A 22,225-nucleotide genomic window follows, 5' to 3' on the forward strand; every position below is an offset into this window, starting at 1 on the left:
TCCATTATTTAATGAATGCAGGTCAGGAGTCCTGTAAAAGAATAAAAAAAAGTTAACACAGACACCCGTATCTTCATTGTACTGTGTAACAGGTGTGGGATTACCTGTGATGAATCACACGCAAAATTGATCACTCAACAGCATGTCAAAGTCCCCCTGTAGAAATTGAGAGTTCGGTACTGCATCTTGCTGCTGCATGTTACGTGTTCAGGTAAAAATGTCACGTGAATTAGGGAATAAAGTGCACCATACAGTTGCTATAAATAAGGTGAAGGTTCACGTAATGCATAGTGACTCAGGGATTGGAACCTAAGTAACAAATTCACATTAGGCCACGCCCAGACAGCAGTTTACAAATTCATGTTGGACCGGGCTGAAGATGGGTAAGCGTGCATTGTCTTGGAGCTTAGGTGTACATTTTAAAATTAATAATATACTTGAATGATAATTATGAGACATCAACGTTAATTAACTGTTGGCCAATTGGCTAATGGAGGTTAATTTATGTATAGTTAAATTTTATATGAAAATAGATTTTTCTAATTTTATATATAAAATAGCTGTGGCATGTGGGCTGATGCTGTGTCTCTTGGTCACTGTTGCAGGCACGATATGTTATTTTAAGCATTTTTTGCTATTGCCTGATTTACCATTTTTGGCACTGAAGTGTAAAGGAAATGGCGTCAGCGATCTCATTGTCAGTTCGAGGTGCCAGCCATCTGGGTTCCCCTTGGAAACCTCTCAACCCAAAGTCCTTACCATGCCCAACCCTCGACAATGGCCATCCATCTGCTGAAGCCATGCGGCACATGATCACCCCCCTTCGTCTCTTCCACCTCATTATGGCTGACGCCATTTCAGCACAGAGAGGCTGGTTGGTAGGGTATACCATTCGGAAACACGTGCCACGTGCACGTTTATCAGGCAGGTCGTCAGTCCCACCTCAGCTTCCACGAGTATGCATTAGTTTAATATAAAGTCAACCCAGCAATATCCCCGAAATCGTATGAAGGATTTTGTGACAAAAGAGTTAAGTTTTAACTTCAATGCCTTATTAAGTGTCCATACCTGTCAACCCCTTATCAGTGCCTACTTTATTACAGATCAATTCAGACCTTATTGGAACCCCATTCCCTTGTGTATCTCAACGTTCATCCTACAAATATACATACGTTTGCCTGTATTGAAACGGCTGTACGCCGTATGGATCTAAAAACTAAATTTCCCTGTACATGAATACGGGAAAACCATATGGGTTGACAGGTATGAGTATTCAAGTCTCTTCTTCGTAAAGGAGGACTATAGCTTTGAAGACCTAAACCTTTATCCTCCAGTCCAAATGATGGCATTGCCAGACACTATTATTGGACGTTTCCATGGCCTCTTTCCACGTATTTGGACGTCTTTAGACGTCTAGGCCTGGCTCACAGGGCCATGGGAACGCTTTGGGCGTGCAGGAGTCTTTGGACCTCTGTCCCTGAGCTCCTGTTGTCCTGAATAACACTACCTAGGTAAGTTAATCTCTTCATCACTTCTATATTTTCGCTTACTTTTACTGGCCATATAGCTTAATTCACGAAGTGACAAAATGCCTATATTTGGCTTCATCCATCAGATCTGTAATCCCAAAGGTTTTAGTTACAATTCCAGGATCTCAAGCGCTATAACAAGGACTTCGAGAGACTCAGCAAAAATCACAGCATCTTCAGAAAAGAATGTAATTCTACCAGTAGATAGGGCAGCTATGAGTAGTTGTTAAAAATGCTCAGCCAATTCTTATCGTTCTGATAAGAGCCTTATATTGCTTGCATTGATTGAGGTCCCCTATTCCTGAGGCTTTGCGTGTAGACGTTGTAGGGCTAGGTAAGCAGGTCTAGGGTTCCCAGTCCACAGGCGACCCTCTACATCCCCTCAACCAATCACTTCTTGTCCTTTCTCAAGAGGACCTCAACTCGCCAATCAGGTTCCTGTGCGCTTCCATCTTACCATTCAGTCTTGCTGAGTGGCTCTTTTCAATGGTCTTCAGCGTCTCTACAGATGTAAAGTGCTATTTTTGGAGAGTTTCACTCCAAGGCATTATTTCAGTAGTTCTTAACTTGGGGTGCACGCACCCCCTGAGGGTGCGAGACGTGCAAGATTGTTTTAGAAGTTAAATAATCGAAAACACAAATTTATCACGGGCACGTAAATACAGCTTACTTTGTTTCATCAAACCTAACATTATACCTTTTATAAGATTGAGAACTAAAGGGTGCAGGCCGCAGTAAAAATGATAAGAACCACTGCCTTATTTGAAGGCTACCCACAGTTGACCGGGGTCTTTTAAGCTGCTAAGCACCTCAAACCTGTTCAGACTGCAATCGAAATTTCAGAGGTCTTCTAATCTCGGAGCGTCTCGAAATGAAGTATTTTTCTGAGCTTCGGTCAGATCCTGCGGGTTTATATCACCAGTTTGTGGTACGAGGTAAGAAGCTCAGTGCTCTGAAACACCCAAGTGCTTATGAGTATTTGGTGTATTTCCTTTACAGCGTTCCCATATTGTAAATCCATGTCCACCAGTGCGAGTCAGGATGCTGAAACCAGGAACCTGCGATTCTCAGTGCCCTATCCTTTGCAAAGTCTGGCAGAATCGAGCCAATGGTGTTCTGTTTTAAAGCTTCGTGGGGACCCAATACAAATTTATAGCCAGCTCAATTGATGCCACCGAATGTGTTAAAGTCACACAATGTGGCCAATGGATTAGTGTAGAAGTGTTCCTTCTCGAGATCACTCTCTTCGGTAGGAGCGTACACTGAAATGAAAGAGATGCATCCCAAGGAGTGCCTCATTCTCACGTACATTATACCCTAATCAATGTCCTGGATCTTCTTGACTGGCAGAACCAGCCATGAGGAGATTGAAAATGCTATTATTCTCCGATGCATGCCCCCAGCACATCCAGATCAGGGGAAGGTGTAGCTACCTACACTAAGAAGTTCATCATACGCATGTAATAAAGCTCGTTGAGGCGATTTTTGGAATCCATCTTTAATTCAACTTGTATACAGCTTTTCCTTCACGCGACTGACAGGCAGCGTGAGAGGGACAGATAGAGAGAGAGACACTGCCACGTGGCAACCCGGAGCCCCGCTCCCGCGTGGCCCCCTTCCTCTGTTCGTTCCCGTTCCGACCACGTGTCGTTCGTCTCCACCCCTATTTAATACCCGGGTCACGTGGTACGTTTCCCCCAATCCTGGTTAGCCTCCATGGAATATTCCAGGCCCCCTCGTAAGCTGCCGGGACCACGCCCCTGACTCATGTCCCCATTGGCTGTGGCCAAAGCCAGCAGAACCAATCCCTTACTTACAGCTGTCACCTTTCCATTATGTCAGGGCCAAGCCCCTAGGCTTCCCCCCATTGGCTATAAACCAGGACCGGCAGAGCCAATCATCATGACGAGTTGTGATACGTCATTGAGCCGGATATATCCTCACATTACACGTACTACATCTCGCCAATGCCCGGACGGTGCACCTCGGACAGAGCGTCCACTTCCATTCTGAGGTCACGCAGCTCCCTCGCCAGTAATGGTAGCTTTCCGTCGTCTTTGACGGTTAGTAGAGTCCAGGAGCCAAATCGGATGTCCTGCTTCAGGTCTACCCTAGGGTGAAGCGTTTTAAGTGGTTGTTTCCTGAGCACCAGTTTGGCATCACAAGTCCCCACCCGCTGATAAGTGATCATTGGCGTGGGTCGCAATGGTTCACCTGGGACAGATAGTAAGAGATCTTGATCTTGGATCGTATGCTCTCAACAGACTGACTTTTAACAAAGCCGAGTTCCAGGCCTGAGCTAAACCCATAACTTGTGGTTATAGAGTTTTAGGAATCTGCTCCTCCCCCCCCCCCCCCCATCGTTGGGGGTGAAGAAGGTAGATAAAATGACATCAAATTTTATATATATTTTACATTTCACAGTGGCATGTATGACGAGTTATTCGGTTGAGCACGGTACGGTGGCTAGTGGCAGGGGGCATGAGGGTGTTGGTGAAGTGCAGCGTATGATGAGAGATGTGATGAGATGTGTCTCAGTTGTATCATTGTTTTACGAGCATTATTAACGTTTGTTTTGGGTACTTTTGGTCAATTAATATATCTATAAAGCAATTTGACTGTGATTAAAACCTTGTGATGGTAAAATAGAATTAATTTTATGGCAGTTATTTTAATTCACGTAATGAAACTTTCTCAGTACTATTGGATACAATGGACAACATAGCCACTATGCAGACTCGGATTTAGCACTGAGCTCCAGGAGTTTTGGTGTGAACACAGTTTACCCAGTGTTTTGGCAGATTCATTTGGCTGTTGATTCCGATAGGGAACAACATATATATTTTATACTCATGTTTAGCAAAATATGATTTGCCTCATTTATCTCCATATATGTAGTGCCTGAAAGTACGCGTCACACGCTGAAGTCGGCGTACACGCGCACGGCGTACAGTGGGAGCAAACGAGATCGAGGTGTTGCTGTTGCTAGGCGTGAGGAGAGGGCCAGAGATGAGTAGGGAGCAAATAAGGACACGGGGCGCTGATTGGCTGGGAGTTGTTGTTATCGAGATGTGCAGCCGCGCTGTCTGAAGATGGTAGCAAGTGGTAGGGAGTAATTAAGGACACAGGGTGCTGATTGGCTGGAGGTTGTTGTTGTCCCAAAGGAGGTGACATGATGTCTGAGGACGGTAGCAGGTGGTAAGAGGTAATTAAGGACGCAGGGCGCTGATTGGCCGAGATGTTGTTGTTGTCGCGGAGTGGCCCTGCATTGTCTGGAAAAGCATGCCAAGTGGCAGGGGGGCTGGGGGCGAGTGGCGTCGCGAGGGATGCCCCTGATTAATTGGGGATTAATTGGCTCGGGGATAAAGAGAGGGGTTTTTGGAGGAGACGGGAGTTCGCGCCTAGGAGGAGACAGAGGATGGAAGAGTCGGAGCAGCAGAGCTAATTACAGTGTTGGGTAGCAGTGGAGAAGTGTAGGGTAGCAGTGGAGAAGTGTAGGGTAGCAGTGGAGAAGTGTAGGGTAACAGTGGAGAGTGGAGAGTGTAGAGTAGCAGTTAGACGACGAAGCCAGTAGAAAGCGGCTGGAGTGTGGGAAGAGAAGCTGATGTAGTTACGACAGAGTGGGACGGCGGAGCTGATAAAGAGCAGCCGAACTGTGGCGGAGAGAGTGGAGAGGAGAGTCGACGGAGGAGTGAGGTGGAGCGAGCGGAGAGCGCGGAGAACTGTGGATTGGTGTTAGAGGAACGTTGAGCGATGTTGGATGGAGGAGAGTTGATCGAAATACGCGAAATAAAGTAAACAAGAAAAACAAGAAGCTGTCGTGTCGGTTCGAGCACTACATATATAAAAGGCAAGGTTGTGAATGTGTGTCTGTTCAAAATGTTTAGCGTACTTCCCGACATGCAACAAACTGCTAATTTGCCATGTGGGTACTTTCCAGACTGTACTGCATGCAAAACTTCCAAAAATACACTTTTTTTGAGGGGGCGGGAGAGCTCAATAATGCACATATTTTTTGCACAGCAAGTGAGCTGGGACGTCAAATCTGGCACATGTGGAAGCGTAAGGCATTGTCGTGTCGTGGTTCGCGCACTTCGCTACGAACCTGGCGACCCGAGTTAGATTCCCGCTCATGGTCAACACCAGTCTCGATTATTTTAACCGGTCCTGGGCCTCCCCTAGGTCGACTCAGCCTCAAACGAGTAACTGCTTGTGATGTGTGAACATCGCCACTGGGGAGACAAAGGCGGCTGGGCGTGGTGGATCCAAGTCTCGGGCGAAGCCGGGTAGTTAAAGCTAATGTAATAATACAATTAGATATTACATCTTCTATACGTATTATTATGATTGCATGTCAATAATATGCTTAAATTAAGTAGACATTTCCGTGGGAATTAGAATTTTTTATGTACTTTTGTTCAAATGTTATAAATGTATGTAAGTTTAACTTATTTCATAGTGTGTAACCCAGCCGTGCTAATCGGAGTTGCGGGGAATGTGTTATAATTTCGCGAGCTGGGCAAGCATTAGTAGGGTGATTGAGCAGTGTGGGGTTTTGTGGCACGTGGGCTGACGCAGAGTCTCTTGGTGAATGTCGCAGAGACATGAAGGCTCCCAGTAAGAGAACATTTCGAAACAAAGTGTTGCTGTCACGTGGCCTACTCGTGTGTGTTCCTGCGCGAAGCTGTCCGGTCATCTCAAGCAGCCGTGTGACGACGAGGAAGGGGACATGAACACAACGCAATCTTAACATCACTCGTCTCTGAATAGTCTTCATCCGGCCCGTTCTCCCGTTACGAGCACGCCGGGAGAGGGGCCAGACGGGCCGGCTACAAGGACACGATTCAACAGGTGACATGGTTACATAACGGACGTCGGTTATTAATGGTAATTCATGTTAATAGCTGTCACGTGGTTAAATAAAGAACGTCAATTACTTGATACATTAATCCGAATGAACTTTCATCTGATTAATTAATAGCTTAAGAGACCATGTCAATGGGCCTTCATTTGGTAAAATAAAGTATGCCATATACAACAGGAAGGTAATTTCATTGAGCTATTTACTGGTGACAAGAAAAGTACATTACATTTTAAACTATGATCCAATACAACAACATTTCAAACATTTCCGTTTACATTCTGATACGCGTAAACAGTGATCATCAGCCATGATCAAACCTCTGCTGGATGAAGGTTTTCCAAAGCCATCGCCATCTCTCACGATCCCAAGATGCAATAATCCGCCAAGCGTCTGGACACGAGCTGATTCAATTGCTTACAGATGCGTCTCATTCCTTATTTGCCACTTTGTAGTCATTCTTGCTTTCGGCAATCATCCCTTTTAGCAATGTATGGCGACCAAACTTTGGATAATGCCGTTAACTCGCATACATTCTCTAAATTTACATGTTCATCTGTCTGCCTCTTTGCAAATCCAAGCATGCATCTCTTTATTCTTCGTATTTGGTAATGGCCATGTCCCTGTTCCTTGGGAATTTTTGCTGTACTAATATGACGATATCGGGGCACATTCGAGGTGATTTGGGCATTGTGGATTAGAACACACACTCGTGCATATGCGTGCTTGCTAATAGTAAGCACGTATATACACAGACTACAGGAACAAGTGCTGTTAGCGAGTAGCAGCATCTATGAAGGCTGGTACAGGACACGAGGGGGTGGGTGGCCAGCACCACGCCCGGCCGCCTTTGTCTCCCCTGTGGCGATATTTTCAAATCGCACCACTCATGAAGCTGAGTCGACCTAGGGGAGGTTTGTAGTGCAGCGCGCAACCGTTACACTACCGCTCTCCATATACACACAATATATCAATACAATACCCGCCATTCACAACTAAGTGTCGGTGACGTCACCAAGGCACTTATGCCAGGCCAGGTGAACTTTAAGGCCACGTGAAGCGTCGAAGGCTCGCTAACAGGAGGTCTCGGGACAGACCCAGGTGCCATGGGTGGGCTGACTGAGATGATCGGTAGATGCACCAGCTGTACCCCCTACTGTGCTAACTTCGCCCAGTGGCTAAAAGTTACAACAACCGCCGCCGCCATTCGTCACTAAGTGACGGTGATGTCACTATGGCGCTTGTGCCAGGCTAAGTCAACAAAGACAAAGATCCCCCGTATAGCCTTAGCAGACTGTAGGGACAAGTGCTGTTAGCGAGAACCTATGAAGGCCGTAACGGTACACGAGGGGGTGGGTGATCAGCACCACGCCCGACCGCCTTTGTCTCCCCAGTGGCGATGTTTACACACTGCACTGGGTACTCACTTGAGGCTGATTCGAACTAGGGGATGCCCAGGAACGGCTCAGACAATCGTCACTGGTATTTGCCGTGAACGGGAATCGAACCCGGGTCGCCAGGTTTATAGCGCATCGCGTTAACCGATACACTACTGCTCCCCGCTAAGTCCACACATACTCATACACACAACTGCAATTCGCCACTAAGTGACGGTGACGTCACCACGACGCTTGTGCCAGGCCATGTGCACCTTGAGGCCACGTGAAGTGTCGAACGCTCGCTGGCAGGAGGTCACTGGGCAGACCCAGGTGCCACGGGTCGACTGACCGAGATGACCGAAACGACTGGCTGATGCACCACCTGTGCCCCCTACTGTACCAACTTGCTGTACTTTAGCCACCCGGTGCTCCACTCGTTGTTGTGAGCGTCGCTCCTCTGCCCTCCGTTGTTGTTGGAGGGCGACTCCTCCAACTGCCCAGTAGCGTCCTTCACGAGCCTCCTCCACAGAGGCCGATCTTGACACCGCTGGTACCAGTCATTGGCAAGTCCACTCAGCTCCACGTCCTACTGTACCACATCACTTCATCTCTTCTCTAGCCCGTGCCGCGCCCGTTTAGCCCCCTCGATCCGGCTGAACAAAAGTTGTTTAGGCATGCGGTGGCTGGGCATGCGGGCTACATGACCCAGCCAACGCAGCCTTGCCTGCCGGAGCTCACCGATGGGACTTTGCCCAGATCTTTCAAGGATTTGTGAGCTCCTCAAACAATCCAGCCTGGTTAAACCCATGATGGATCGTATGCAGGCCAGCCTAAATGTTTCCAACCGGCGAAGATGCTCCATTAGGGGGGTCCACGTTTCGCAAGCGTAGAGAAGGGAGGGAATGACTGTGGCCGAGAAGACCTGAAGCTTCCACACAGCGTTACGCAACCGATGAAAAGATATTGCCGCTCGACTGATTCGGAGTGAGACCTCTGCTGTTAAACTGGAGCCGGTCATAAGCACACTGCCCAGGTATGGGAAACTCTCCACTCTCTCCACTACTGCCCCATCACCGATTGGGAGTTGTGGGAGTGGAGTGTCCGATGGTACAAAATACCCAGGCAGGTGCTTAGTTTTGGTGGGGCTGATGGTAAGGCGCCACCTCCTAGTGGCACGCTCCAGTCTCAGCAGCAGCGTCTCCAACTCCTCTTCTGAATGAGCAGCTATTACAAAATCATCGGCATACATAACGTGGTTGACCAATAGGAAGCCATCCCTTGATCGCACCCGGGCATCGATCAGCCTCCCATTATATCTGTACCAAATTGAAATTCCCCCGGTACAGCTATTGAAGGCTTCACGAACTACGCGGTCAAAATAGATGTTAAATAATGTGGGAGCCAGAGGACATCCCTGCCGCACCCCAAGGTGTACAGGGAAAGGCTCTGACTCACGGCCACGTAATTTTACCCGGGCCCGCTCATCATTATGAAGGTCCTTAATGATAGTGAGCAGAGGGTCATGGACTCCGAAAGCAGGAAGAACAACCCAGAGCCCAGGCCTACTGATGGTATCATAGGCCTTGACCAGGTCAATAAAGCAGAGATGTAGGTCTTCTTGGACAGAAAATACGGCATCTGTGCAGGACCACCCTTTCCTGAAACCGCATTGGGGCTCTGCAAGCCTCTCCTCAGTATGCCTAGCAAGGCGATGTTGAATAATCCTTGCCAGGACCTTTCCTGGCACACTGAGGAGTGAGATGCCCCTGTAGTTACATTGCGAGAGGGGGACCACCAGGGCATCCTTCCAATCCTGCGGAACCCATCCAGTGGTCCAGACTGTTGTTATGATGTCATATAGGGCAGTCTGTGCACAAACGCCACCCTCCCTCAGCATTTCGCTTGGGAGATAATCTCTGCCCGGTGCCTTTCCTGGTCTCAGACTCCGGATCGCCCTATACACACACACATTTACACACACTCACATATCGTTGAATACTCACTTGTAAGCCGAATTCACTGCTTCATGGAGGAACAAGACTGTTATTATTTTTTTACTTTTTCAGGGCAATAACACCTGTCCTTCAAACCTTTGATGCAACCCAAATGCACCACCACTATGGGGGCAGTGAAGATTATATAGCAAGGTGTGGCTTAGAGAGGTAGGCGGAGACTATAAGGTTAAGCTCAAAAGGACTTTACAAATAATATCTCAACCAACTCGTGAAAAATACTGCCATTAAACCATTCAATAGGCAACATTTCAAGCAATGGCTCCTGATCGTCGTAGAGCTACAGAAGCCCGAGATTGAAAACTAATTTCCTTGGCACTGATTTTTGCGTTTAGTTTTTTGTTCTTCCTCTGCTCCTTCGATTAGCGTAATTTATGTACCATGCGAAATAAGTTCAACGTACATACGAGTAATAATGAATTCGTCACGAAGTAAACTGGGTATTTCTGAAATCCAGGTATCCCTCTATTTACGAACCTTCGGTTTACGAAACTCCACGTTTACGCAATGGACAAATTATGGACACTTTTATTATTGAATTTCCGCTTGAACGATATTTCACACGGAATGTGCCATCAGATCAAACAAGATAACATCTCGCTGCCGTGGCCAAATATATCCCGGGTAAGGCCCCTCGAGCTAAGAAGCTATTTTTTTCAAAGGGGCGACTCGGCCGGCAGACAACACCAGACATTCCACAAATACACTCACTCGCCCACCCACACATCGCCCACCCACACACCGCCCACTGGCCCATTCACTCACCCACACACTCAACTCACGATAAAAAAGTTGATTCGTAAAAGGTGTGGCTCCGAAACTACGTGGTCAACAATGGTAACTCACAAGGAAGTAAGTCTGACATTTTTTATTTGCATTCACTAGATCTGTCACTGTTGAGATGCTAGCTTAGGGTCATGTGTCAGGGTGTGAGTCTCCGAAAGGGGTTGGTCCAACATAGCCGAATCAGAGAGACACACAGAGCCAGCACCGTTGAGATCGCACACAGCTCTCGAGTTCCGTCAGAGTTTCGTTGTCGAGACTCCGGCGGCCGCGAGCGATGGAGCTCACAGTGAAATTCCTCTGCGCGCTCGTCTTTTTTTTGGTCACGTTCTACTTCTCAGAGGTGAGCCGAGTGACCCAGTGCACGTGTTTTGTTCCAGTGTGTGTGGCCCTGTGTGTGTGTCTCAGCGTGTGTGTCCCTGTGTGTGGTGACGTCTCCGCCACTTAGTGGCGAATGGCAGTTGTTGTTGTGTCTCTGTTTGTGTTATTCGTGCTTTCGGAGACCCTGTTGTTGTGTTTAGTTTGTTGTCCTTCACCGGCACCTCCAATTAGCACGGTTGGCTGCATATGTTGCAAAAGAAGTTCAAGATAAAGTACATATAAACATTGATGATGCCTTGCAACATGTGTGTAATTGGTTCATGACCAGCTCCGATTTGGTAGTGGAAACCTCACTTTGAATCATGAAAGTAACATCGTAGTTTCATTGGCTGCATAGTAACACTTTGTTTTGTCTTTCCCTGTGAAGGTTCTGGTGCAAGCTCCATCCCTAGACGACAAGTATTGCCCCCCAGGGAAATATAGTGCCAAGACTGGTGTGTGCTGCAATATGTGTACGGCAGGTAAATATGTCGGTACAAGCGCACAATGTGAATTATGGTTTACCTGCTTGGGCAAGTTTATTTGGGGGGGCATGATGGCAAGATGTTAACTACCTCGCCTGCTATACAGGAGGTCGTGGTGTTCGATCCCGACCCTGATGCCTGTTGCATATTTGGAGTTTGCATGTTCTCCTCGTCATCGCGTTAATTTTTATCTGGCTCCTGCGTTTTTCTCCTTCTACATCTAGAAACGTGCGTTTAGAGTATGTGGCTGCTGAAAATGTCCACATGATAAGCCACTTCATTGAGCTATAATTTGTGTCCAGGCTGCTTTTGAACCTGAGCTACAAAGCTCAGTGGGCCTTACCTGGTGAAATAAAAATAGTTTAGTTGTTTTTTCGTAGTTTTTCGTAAAAATTGTTAATGTTTTTTCCCAAAAGTATTTTTATTGAGCAAACGATTCGGGTACACACAGTGGAGCATGCTTGGAAATTTCCACCAGTATTATAGACATAATTCGATGGACAATGATTATTACTCGTAATAAAGTTTTTTAGTTAGATTGCGTACTTAAAAATATGTCGTTAACCCACCACCTGACAGAGCCAATTAGTAAGGTTTGTCATGCAAACAAAACATTCCACTTAGTTACTGCTTCAGCATACCAGTTGTGTGTTGGAAAGTAAACCCATTTACAATTTGAGTACTGTGACGTTTCGCTGGTGATCACAACCAGCTTCTTCGGACAATTTGCCAGAATTAATCTTACTAATGTCCTTTATCGGGTGGTCATGGTGGGTTAACGACACATTAATATTTACGCGATATAACCCAAAAAACACTTTTTATATTAATAATATTGTTCGCGAAAGCCTACGTGGTAAAATGGTGATTACCAACGTAAATGAGATAACCCTTTAGGGCAGCACCTTTACGTTTTATACTACAGACGCCAAGAAAGTGCAGCAGCACTTAATTTGCAATAACTTCGGCTCAAATAACAATACAACCCCAAGCACGTTAAAGAGGCATTCAACCAGCATCATGTTTTGCCTGCCTCGTTTCTATTGCTGGCTGGTGTTGTCCCGTCTGATTTGTCTTGTTCGTTGGTGTTGTTCTGTCTCGTTTGTATTGTTCATTGGTGATGTTCTGTCTCGTTTGTGCAGTTTTGTTTCCTCAATAAAGAAAGAAATCCCCGTAATATTTGCATCTAATGTTTTGTATGTAAACAAATAAACCATTTATTTAAGTCCACTGTCGGATGAGGGCCTCACCAAAACCGCGTGTACCGTGGGGGTTATTTGACAAAACCTCATCAGACTGGCCAGTGCGGCTTGGTGAAGACAGGGAACATAGGTAGTGCAGCGCAACATTGGAGTTTTCTGCATTGCCCTGTATTGCACAACATACAGCCTCACAGCCACCCAAGATTAACACTGCTTAGCGTCTAAAGGATCCGAAGAGATCGGACACATTGCACGTGGTTTAGTCATTGGCCAGTTCCATATAATAGGGTACCATGGAGATGTTACCTCCCTCACCTAGTATGGAGAAGGTCGTGGGTTCTATCCGGACCCTGACGCCTGTTGTATATTGGGAGTTTGCATGTCTCTCTCCCCGTGATCGCGTGGATTTTTCTCCGGGTCCTCCAGTTCCTCCTTGTACATCTAGAAACATGCGTTTAGAGTATTTGGCTGCTATACATTTCCACATGACAAGCCACTTCGTTGAGATATCATTTGTTATAGCCTGGTCGCTTTTGAAAAAGAGCTACATAGCTGAGTGGGCATTACCTGGTAAAAGACAAATAGTAAGTGTTTTTTCGTAAAAATAGTTCAAGTTTTTCTCTAAAAGTGTTTTTTTATTGAGCAAACGATTTGGGTACACACATGTCTGGGAATTGGCACCAGTAATATTGACACAATGCGATGAAAAATTATTTTTTACCCATAATAACGTTTTTTTGTTTGATTGCAGTAATAAAAATGCGTCCTTAAACCATCACCACCCGACACAGCCAATTAGTAAGGTTTGTCATGTAAACAAAATATGCCAATTAGTTACTACTTCAGCATATCGGTTGTGTGTTGGAAAGTAAACCCATTTACAATTTGAGTATGACGTTTCACTGGTGATCATAACCAGCTTCATCGGGCAATTTGCCAGAATTAACCTCACTAATTGGCTGTGTTGGGTAGTGGTGGTGGGTTAACGACACATTTAAATTTACGTTATCTAATCCAAATTTGTATTAATGAATAATGTTGGTCGCCAAAGCCTACGTGTTAAAATGATGATTACCAACGTTTTATATTTTTAACCTGTCTATTTGAGTCAATAAATTCTTCCCTAGTGTCAACTTCCTTAACTGAGCTAATCCTCTAGGGCATTGGCTCTCAGAGTGTGGTCGCAAAACCTCCTCCAGGAGGTCCGCCATGGCTGTGATGCCAACCGCAGGTTCAAAATCAAAACCAGATTATTTTATTCATACGAGAGGAATTCTACGAGCGATACATCTCTTTTCACAGACGTCCATTAGGTTGATCAGAAAAATATAACAACGTTTATACCTTTTGCTTAGACATTCATTCATATTTTACTTGTGATATTTAATTACAAAAAATAGTCAGGTAAACTTCCCTGATTAAACTACCCGAACCCCAAGATGTAAATGACCGCGTAAAAAAAATAAACATTATAACTGCGTAAAAAAAAAAGTGTTTACGTTCCGATAATATGAATCATGTAGTATTACTATTCGGATTTAAAGAAAAAAGTGAGTGAGGTTTGTCATGGGCTACACAAGTTTGGGAAACGCTCCTCTAGACTAAAACTAACAACGAAAAATGCTTACTTTATAATTTACCGGGTAAGGCCCAATGAGACTATGTAGCTCATTTTCAGAAGGAACCTGGCTATCACAAATGATAAACTCAACGAAGTGGCTTATCATCATGTGGATATTTATAGCAGGACAATAGTAGAAATGCTTGATGTTGATTCTAAATGTGGAGGGAAAAACCGAAGGACCTGAAGAAAAACCCACACGACCACAGGAAGAACAAACTCCAAATATAAAGCAGGCGTCAGGGTTGCGATCGAACCCACAACCTCCTGCATATCAGGTGAGGTAGTTAAGATCTCCGCCTGATTGAGCCACTTTGTTGAGCTATCATTTGTGGTCAGGCCCCTCATGAAAAAAATACTAATAGCTCAGTGGGCCTTACCTGATAACATAAAAATTCGTTAATTTTAAGTCAATTTATTTTTCGAGATGTACTTACCTTTCCGATAGTTTTCACTTCTATAGCGTTTTTGCATTGGTGGTTAATAATTCTCATTATTGCTTCATTCAATCACTCATTCCCTCCAGAACCAACGCACTCGTCTCTCTGACGCTCTCTTATGACCTCCTGGCCCAGCCGTTTCTTGGGACGCCGTTGCTAGGCTGACGATGTGTCCTCCACATACCCAGATACGAATATGCTTTCAAAACGATACCAAATTATATTTTTTAAACACATGGATTTGTCTAAACCAACCACCAAACTGGGGGTGGGATGTGTATGTATACACAGTTTATATACAGCTTATATATTGTATCCAATAGATCCTCATGCATGTATCGTGAGCTTAATGATTAACTCATTTTATTTATATTCGCCATTCTGTGCCTTGGTTCCGTGCATTTAAGTTTATGATTAGAAAAAATATTGTGTTTAACGCTCAGCATGGTTGGCTACGTACGGTGCGTAATAAGTTCGACATGCGTACATACAAACGAAAGGGGTTGGCTCTCTTATACCTCATTCATCTGCTGAAACCTTATGCACCTGTGTGGCGATGTTACTCAAAATAATTCAGCCACCTGTGTGTGCCTTGGACAAACCTGCGCTCAATGGGCGACATGCGCTGTGAAGTCCTTTTTGACAGAAGGAACACGGGGTCAGAAAGTGACCACAACAAACAATACAAACAATACAAACAAACTAACGATAGGAGTGCAACGTATAGGAAAGGTAAGCAAATCACTACATACGTAAAATAGATCAAGTATATAAGTTCAAATTGCAGAAGTTCATCATTGCTGAAGCTTGGGTAATGCAGCAAAACAAGAGCAAGACCAGCCCCAGACCACACCAAGACAACACATAGTCCCTCAATAAAAGTGCACTTTAAAATGTAACAATCAATACATGGTTAAGAATGAAATAACATTTTAGGTTTCATTTCAAAACATCTGTTTTCACTTACATACGCGTCTGTGTAGGTTACGTGCCTTTTACTAAACTATTTAGCTATTTCATGGGGCCTCCTGATGTAGATGCTCACCCCGAGCTCTCAATACTCTGATAGTTGCGTTGTCTTTGGGCTGTACGCCTTTTGGCGTCCTCTGGTCTAACACCATCCTCTAGTCTAACACCGTTTGAGACTAGGCTCCAAAGAAAGCTGTCTCTGGTGTGGACCAATCAGTTTCAAAGACAATGCATATATTATCAGAGTATGTTTTTTTTTGCATTCTGACCACAAGTCTTGTGGTTAATGCAGACATGGTTCCTTGTCAAAGGTTTCAGTTTGGTGTTTTAAAATCTTAACACATGTTTTGTTGCCAGAAAAAAAGGGGAAAACCTATTCCCAGTTTTTGTTGTTGTCGAAATTTCTACTCAAATTGACATTCCTCATAGTGACAGTGTGGGCAGACAAAGGTGTTTTTGTGACGAACTTCATACCTCGGTGCTAAATTGTACCCTGTACTTTTTGTACATAATGCATTCTACCAGCCTCGTCGTATTATTCTTGTTAGTTTATACGATGTTGACACACGGCATTGCCATTGGAAACTTGACCACGTACACAGTCGTATGTGCCTTGTTGTTTTTGTTGTTGTTCGTATTTATAGTTGTAACAAAACACTCATTACACACAGAGTGTCTGCTACAAATGAACCACAATACCTCGCTCATCTCGTCAAGGAGGATAAACCATCATCACGTGCACTCCGGTCATCCTCACAGTAGCAGTGGCTTTTGGCTGGCCATCGAACAAAGTCGGCCACTGCATCACGCGCTTTCAGATGCGCTTCTGCAGCCATCTGGAACGCTCTTCTTTACGATAGTAGGAGCTATGCCCTTTTAAATCATCTCGATTGAAAACTAATTTCTTTAGAGCTGCTTTTTTGTGCTTAGTTTGTTGTCCTTCGGTTGGCTACGTAAGGTGCGAAAGAAGTTCAACACAACATAATACATAACCAGGTTTCTCTTGTATAACCAGTTCCCCATCGATAAGCCATTCATTGTCCAGTGGGTTTTACCTGTGGCAAAACATACCACACCTATAAATCACGCCAGCTTTAAATTATCTCACAGCACTTGCCCCCACAAGTCCGTGTATGCTGTTGGCAATCGTCGACTTTGATGAAGTAATTCCTAACCTTACTTGGGCATAAACGCCATTGCTCAAGTCTTAGAGAATAAATAGCTTAAATCACTTCCTGGTGTGGCGTTGTAAGCATCAGCACAGGTGAAATAAAAGTGTGCTCTTGGCTCATCATTGCCTTGCAATTCAATGTACAGTATAACACAACATCATCATTAGCAATGTTATGGCAACTTCATAAATACGCAAATTATATGTATTCGCGTAAAACAATATTTCAAAATCAGAATTCTGATTCATTATGGAGAAATCCGATTAGCCATGAAGCTCTTTTTCACAGATGTCCAGTAGGGGCACGGGTCACAGACTTACAACAACAAACAACACACAAACGATAGGAGTGCAAATTATAGGAAAGGTAAGCAAATCACTGTAAATAGACATAGACTCAACTTCACTGAGCTATTCGTAATTTTTAAAGAAGCAACCTGGCCACAAATTATAGCTCAACGAAGTGACTTGTCGTCATGTGGAAATTTATAGCAGCCAAATAATCAACATCCCATCAGCCACATAGCCTTCTGGGAGTGAAAAAATTCAACAGCATTGGTTGAACACAAGGAAACTTTGGAGTGGTTTCGGCACAGTGCAATGCCTGTAAAGACGTGTATGTATGTTGAACTTCTTTCGCACAATACGTAGCCAACCGTACAAATCGGAGGTGCGATAAGCACGGTTGATAGTTCACCAGCATTTTTTGCTGCATGGGTATGCTTTGACATTGAACAGCGAATTGATTGAGAGAGCACTGTGGAATGTCAAAGTTACCCAACTATGAAGCTGTCAAGTGTCCACATTGCAGGGGAGAAGGAATGATAACATCACAATGGCCTGGCTTAGTTACACTCAGTCATGTCACTCACACATTATTTTTAAAGAAAACAAATACATTGTTTGTTTGTCTTCTCCAAATATATTCGGATTGTGCAATCGGCGTCATGTCATAGCCAACACGGTGGCGTGTAGCGTAGTATATCGATGTTAGCAACTCACTACTCTACGGGACGTCTGGCAAAAAACATTACCAAGCTGCAACGTGTACAAACCTCTTTGGCACGTGTCGAGACAGGTACTGCAAAATCCGACCGTGTCCGTCCAGTGCTCGCCGAGTTGCATTGGCTTCAGGTCGCCGATCAAATACATTACACATAAAATGCTTGCCACTAATTAGCCACAATACCTTGCTGATCTTGTCCAGGAGCATATACCATCACGCAAACTCCGGTCACCATCGCAGCTGCCTTTGGACATCTATGAAAAAGAGCTTCATAGCTCATCAGATTCCTCAGTAAAAAATAAAATATTCTAATTCTGATTGCTGCCTTTAGGCACCCTAACGCAACGGTTCTCAACCGGGGGTACGGCGGACCCCTGGGGGCACGTGAGGTGATTTATAAATATGTGAAATTATATCATACATGAGAGTCATTGGTGAATAATCATGTATTAATCTGCCAATATAAAATATTATATTTAAATCCATATGGTAACCTGGAACGATATATAAAATACATTCCTTGATCGTAAACAATGTGGTTTGCAATAGTAGCCGGCGAGCGTGAACAAATTACGTCACGCACCGAGCAGCTTGTTAGGGTATACCTCAAACAATTGGCAATTCTTTAAAATATCGATGTTCATTATTAGTAGATTTTTTTCTCAGAACCAAAGTTGGGTCAGGCAAGGGGGGTACTCGGTTGAAACAAAATTCAACAAGGGGGTACACCAGTAGCCAAAACAGGTTGAGAACCACTGCTCTAACATGTACAGGGGTGTATGCAAGTGGTGGCCGATACACTAAGCGCTGTGATCCATTTTAGTGGAACTCAGCGGGCTCTGTTATCCACCAGAACGTTATGATCAACAATTACCCGGTTTTAATGCTGTAATGTCCAGGATTTCAGCTACTTTGCTTATAAACCTAGATTCTCCCCTAAGTACGAATCATTTTTGTTTTGTTCTCCCGTCCTGCCACAATGTAGAGCACACGGAAGTACACAGTAACCAACGCGCAATTAAAGCGTATGACATGAAACCTTGCCATCATTTGTATGTATGTTTAACTTCTTTCGCACCGTACGTAACCAACCGCGCTCATTGGAGGTGTGCGGGAAGGTCAACAAAATAAACACAACAACAATCACTTCTAATAAAGTGAGTTAGTGAAATGAGAAATTAATTTTTGGCGAGTCTTGTAACCTGGTAACAAGGTTTCCATTAAAAATACATAAGAAATATTGTTTCACTTCGTCAAGTACCCCGTTTTGTATTGCTTAAAAACAAGTTAATCCTGAAATGTAAATCGCATTCACTGATTGCATCATTTGGGCCAAATTATAATATTTGGTTAAGATTTAGTTCATGGTATACGTTTTGAATATTTGGATGCTATATATTTCCACACGATAAGCCACTTTGGTGAGCTATCATCACGTGTGGCCAGGTCGCTTCTGAAAAAGACCTACATAGCTCAGTGGGCCTTAACTGCTGAAATAAAAAGTTTTAGTTTCAATTAATAATTGTAACAAAAATGTGTCTCTTTGCCTTCCAAAACACCCTAATTCTGTTTTACACAGGGAAGTTTGTCATAAGTGAGTGCACATCCAGCGGTGAAGATTCAGTTTGCGGTTCCTGCGTGGAGGGTGAAACGTTCACGGAAGAACATAACCACTTAGCAGACTGCCACGATTGCAGCTCCTGCAGTGATGGTGAGTGCAACAGGTGTGCTAGTTCATTTGTATGGTGAGCCATTGCTGGGCGCCACGGTGGCTGTCGCCTGATGAAGCTAGTGGTAATTACTGGCGAAACGTCGTACTCAGATTGTGAATGTTGTGGCTTGGCTCTCCAACTCACCGGTGTGCTGTACTGGTGACGAATTGGCATGTTCTGTTTTCGTGACAACCCTTACTAGTTGGCTGTGTCGGGTGGTGGCGGGTTTTAACGACACTTTTATATAGTAGTAGGTTTTTACCCTTTAAACTGGTACAAAACTGACACCTTTGTACAAGGCATCATGTTTGCAATAACCACAACACAAGTAGTCAAAATGCAAACAAAAAGAAACAAATCTGATAATGGTAATGATATGCACCGTCCTTGAAGTTGATTGGTCCACACCCGAGACAGCTTTCCTTAGAGCCTAGTCTCCATTGGTGTTGGACCAGATTACACCAAAAGGCGTACAACTCAAAAACAGCGCACTATCAGAGTCGTGAGAGCTCGGGGTAAGCATTTACACTATGAGATCTCCTTTACCAGTGGAAAAATATAGTAGTAGGTTTTTACCCTTTAAACTGGTACAAAACTGACACCTTTGTGCAAGGCATCATGTTTGCAATAACCACAACACAAGTAGTCAAAATGCAAACAAAAAGAAGCAAGTGGTGGCCGATACACCACTTCAAGGACAGTGCATATCATTATCATTATCAGAGTTGTTTCTTTTTGTTTGCATTTTGACTACTTGTGTTGTGGTTATTGCAAACATGATGCCTTGTACAAAGGTGTCAGTTTTGTACCAGTTTAAAGGGTAAAAACCTACTACTATATTTTGCCACTGGTAAAGGAGGTCTCATAGTGACACTTTTATATATTTAAGCAATCTAACCCAAAAACCTCTATTATGGATTTTACCTGGTATATAGAAAGTCGTGGATTCGATCCCGACCGTGACGATGCCTCCTGTATATGTGGACTTTGCATGTTCTTCCCGTGGTGGTCACGTGGATCGTTTTCTTGGTCCTTCAGTTTTCCCCTCCATATTTGGTTTTAGAGTATTTGGCTGCTATAAACTAAACTATCAAACTAAACAATTTATATTTTACCAGATAAGGTCTCTGAGATATACAGATATTTTTAACAAGTGACCTGGCCACAAATGATATCTCAATGAAGTAGCTTATCACGTGGAAATTTATAGCAGACAAATTATTTAAACGCGTGATATTGATTCAAAATGTATAGAACCCGGAGAAAAATCCACGCGACCAAGGGGAGAGTGGCAGGATGTCATGGGTTCGAGGTAGATAATATCTCGCCACCGCGGCAGCCTTAAAAATGTCCACGTAATAATCCACTTCGTTGAACTATCATTTGTGGCCAGGTCGCTTTTGAAAAAGAGTTACATAGCTCAGTGGGCCTTATTTGATGAAATACAAATTATAATTTATTTTGGTTTTAGTTGAGTAATGAGTCAATGTTATGGTGATCTCACAGCTCTCTCACACTCCAAGAGTCATTCTTGCGGGTTTAAACGATCTATTCAACAGCACGGATGCCTATGGGAAGATAAGAATAATACGTACATTTATTGAATGCTTTTCATCTCGGATCTCAAAGCGCTGTACAGGACAGCAGGAGCAGACACTTAAAAATAATGTCATGAATATATTTTCAAAATAATTTACTAAATTAACTAGGTCTGCATCCCCAGATCTAAGGGACCTTGAGGGGACATATGGGTGAAGCATGTCAATGATGTAGGCTGGGGCAAGGTGGTATCAGAACTTCCTGTGCACCATAAATAGCCACACGTGCTAATCGGACGTTTATATTTGGAGAAGCAGGGGAAAATAAGTGGTGATTTTTACTATTTTTTTGTAATCTGCAACAGGTGAAGAGGAGGTGCTTCCTTGTAAAAGCACACGTAACACTGTTTGCCAATGTAAGGAAGGCTATTACAGATCTACATACTCAGAGAAGTGTGAAAAGACAATGCCAGGACCAGGTAATGCTATCCGCGATGAAGAATTTGCTTTGTGTATTCGCTGAGATTCTTCAGCTCAGTTCAACATATGTTCCTTTATTATGGCCTTTTCATAATTAATAATTAACACAGAATATTGAGTATATTGGGTATATATAATATATTATACAATATAGTATGTATATATAAATATATTACATAATATACATTGCGTATATATTATACTAAATATACTCAATATCTACTTCTTTTTTGTTAATTATTCATTATAAAAAGGCCATAACTATGGAACCACCTCTAAACTATGGCTTTTTCTTTTATATGCCTTTAAAATCCGACCAGTGATCGCAGAGCTGCATTGGCTTCTGCCTGTCGAATAAATACATTATGGGGTGGAACTAATAACACACTAAGTGCTTGCCGCAATACAATACCTTGCTGATCTCGTCAAGGAGCATAAACCATGATTACTCGAACTCCGGTCATGCTCGCAGCGGCTTTTGGCTAATGACTGAGCAAAGACGGTTACCGCATTGCGCTCTTTTAGATACGCTTCTGCGGCCGTCTGGAACCTTCTTCCTTTCGATGTTAGGAAGCCACCGGAGCTATGCTTTTTTCAATCGAGTGTTTAGTTTTATTGTTATTCCCTCGCACCTCCAATAATTATCACAGTTGGCTACGTACAGTGCCAAAGAAGTT

General features: G+C 43.9%; 1 protein-coding gene across 2 annotated transcripts in view; it reads left to right on the forward strand.

Moving 5' to 3' along the window:
- Positions 1–10,559: 10,559 nt before the first annotated feature.
- The window catches only part of LOC133348681 (uncharacterized), a 41,330-nt gene continuing 29,664 nt past the window's right edge, over positions 10,560–22,225 (forward strand). The window contains exons 1-4 of one of the 2 annotated variants that reach the window (XM_061561626.1): positions 10,560–10,633; positions 11,313–11,406; positions 19,398–19,529; positions 21,434–21,547. In XM_061561626.1, the coding sequence (XP_061417610.1) occupies positions 10,616–10,633; positions 11,313–11,406; positions 19,398–19,529; positions 21,434–21,547 (358 nt within the window). In that variant the 5' untranslated portion in view covers positions 10,560–10,615. Of the gene's footprint in view, positions 10,634–10,711; positions 10,908–11,312; positions 11,407–19,397; positions 19,530–21,433; positions 21,548–22,225 lie in introns of those variants that run through there. The other variant, XM_061561625.1, reaches the window with a different exon arrangement.

The sequence above is a fragment of the Lethenteron reissneri genome, chromosome 27 (assembly GCF_015708825.2).
Source record: "Lethenteron reissneri isolate LAM-NWPU_2019-01 chromosome 27, ASM1570882v1, whole genome shotgun sequence".
NCBI classification, from domain to species: Eukaryota; Metazoa; Chordata; class Hyperoartia; order Petromyzontiformes; family Petromyzontidae; genus Lethenteron; species Lethenteron reissneri.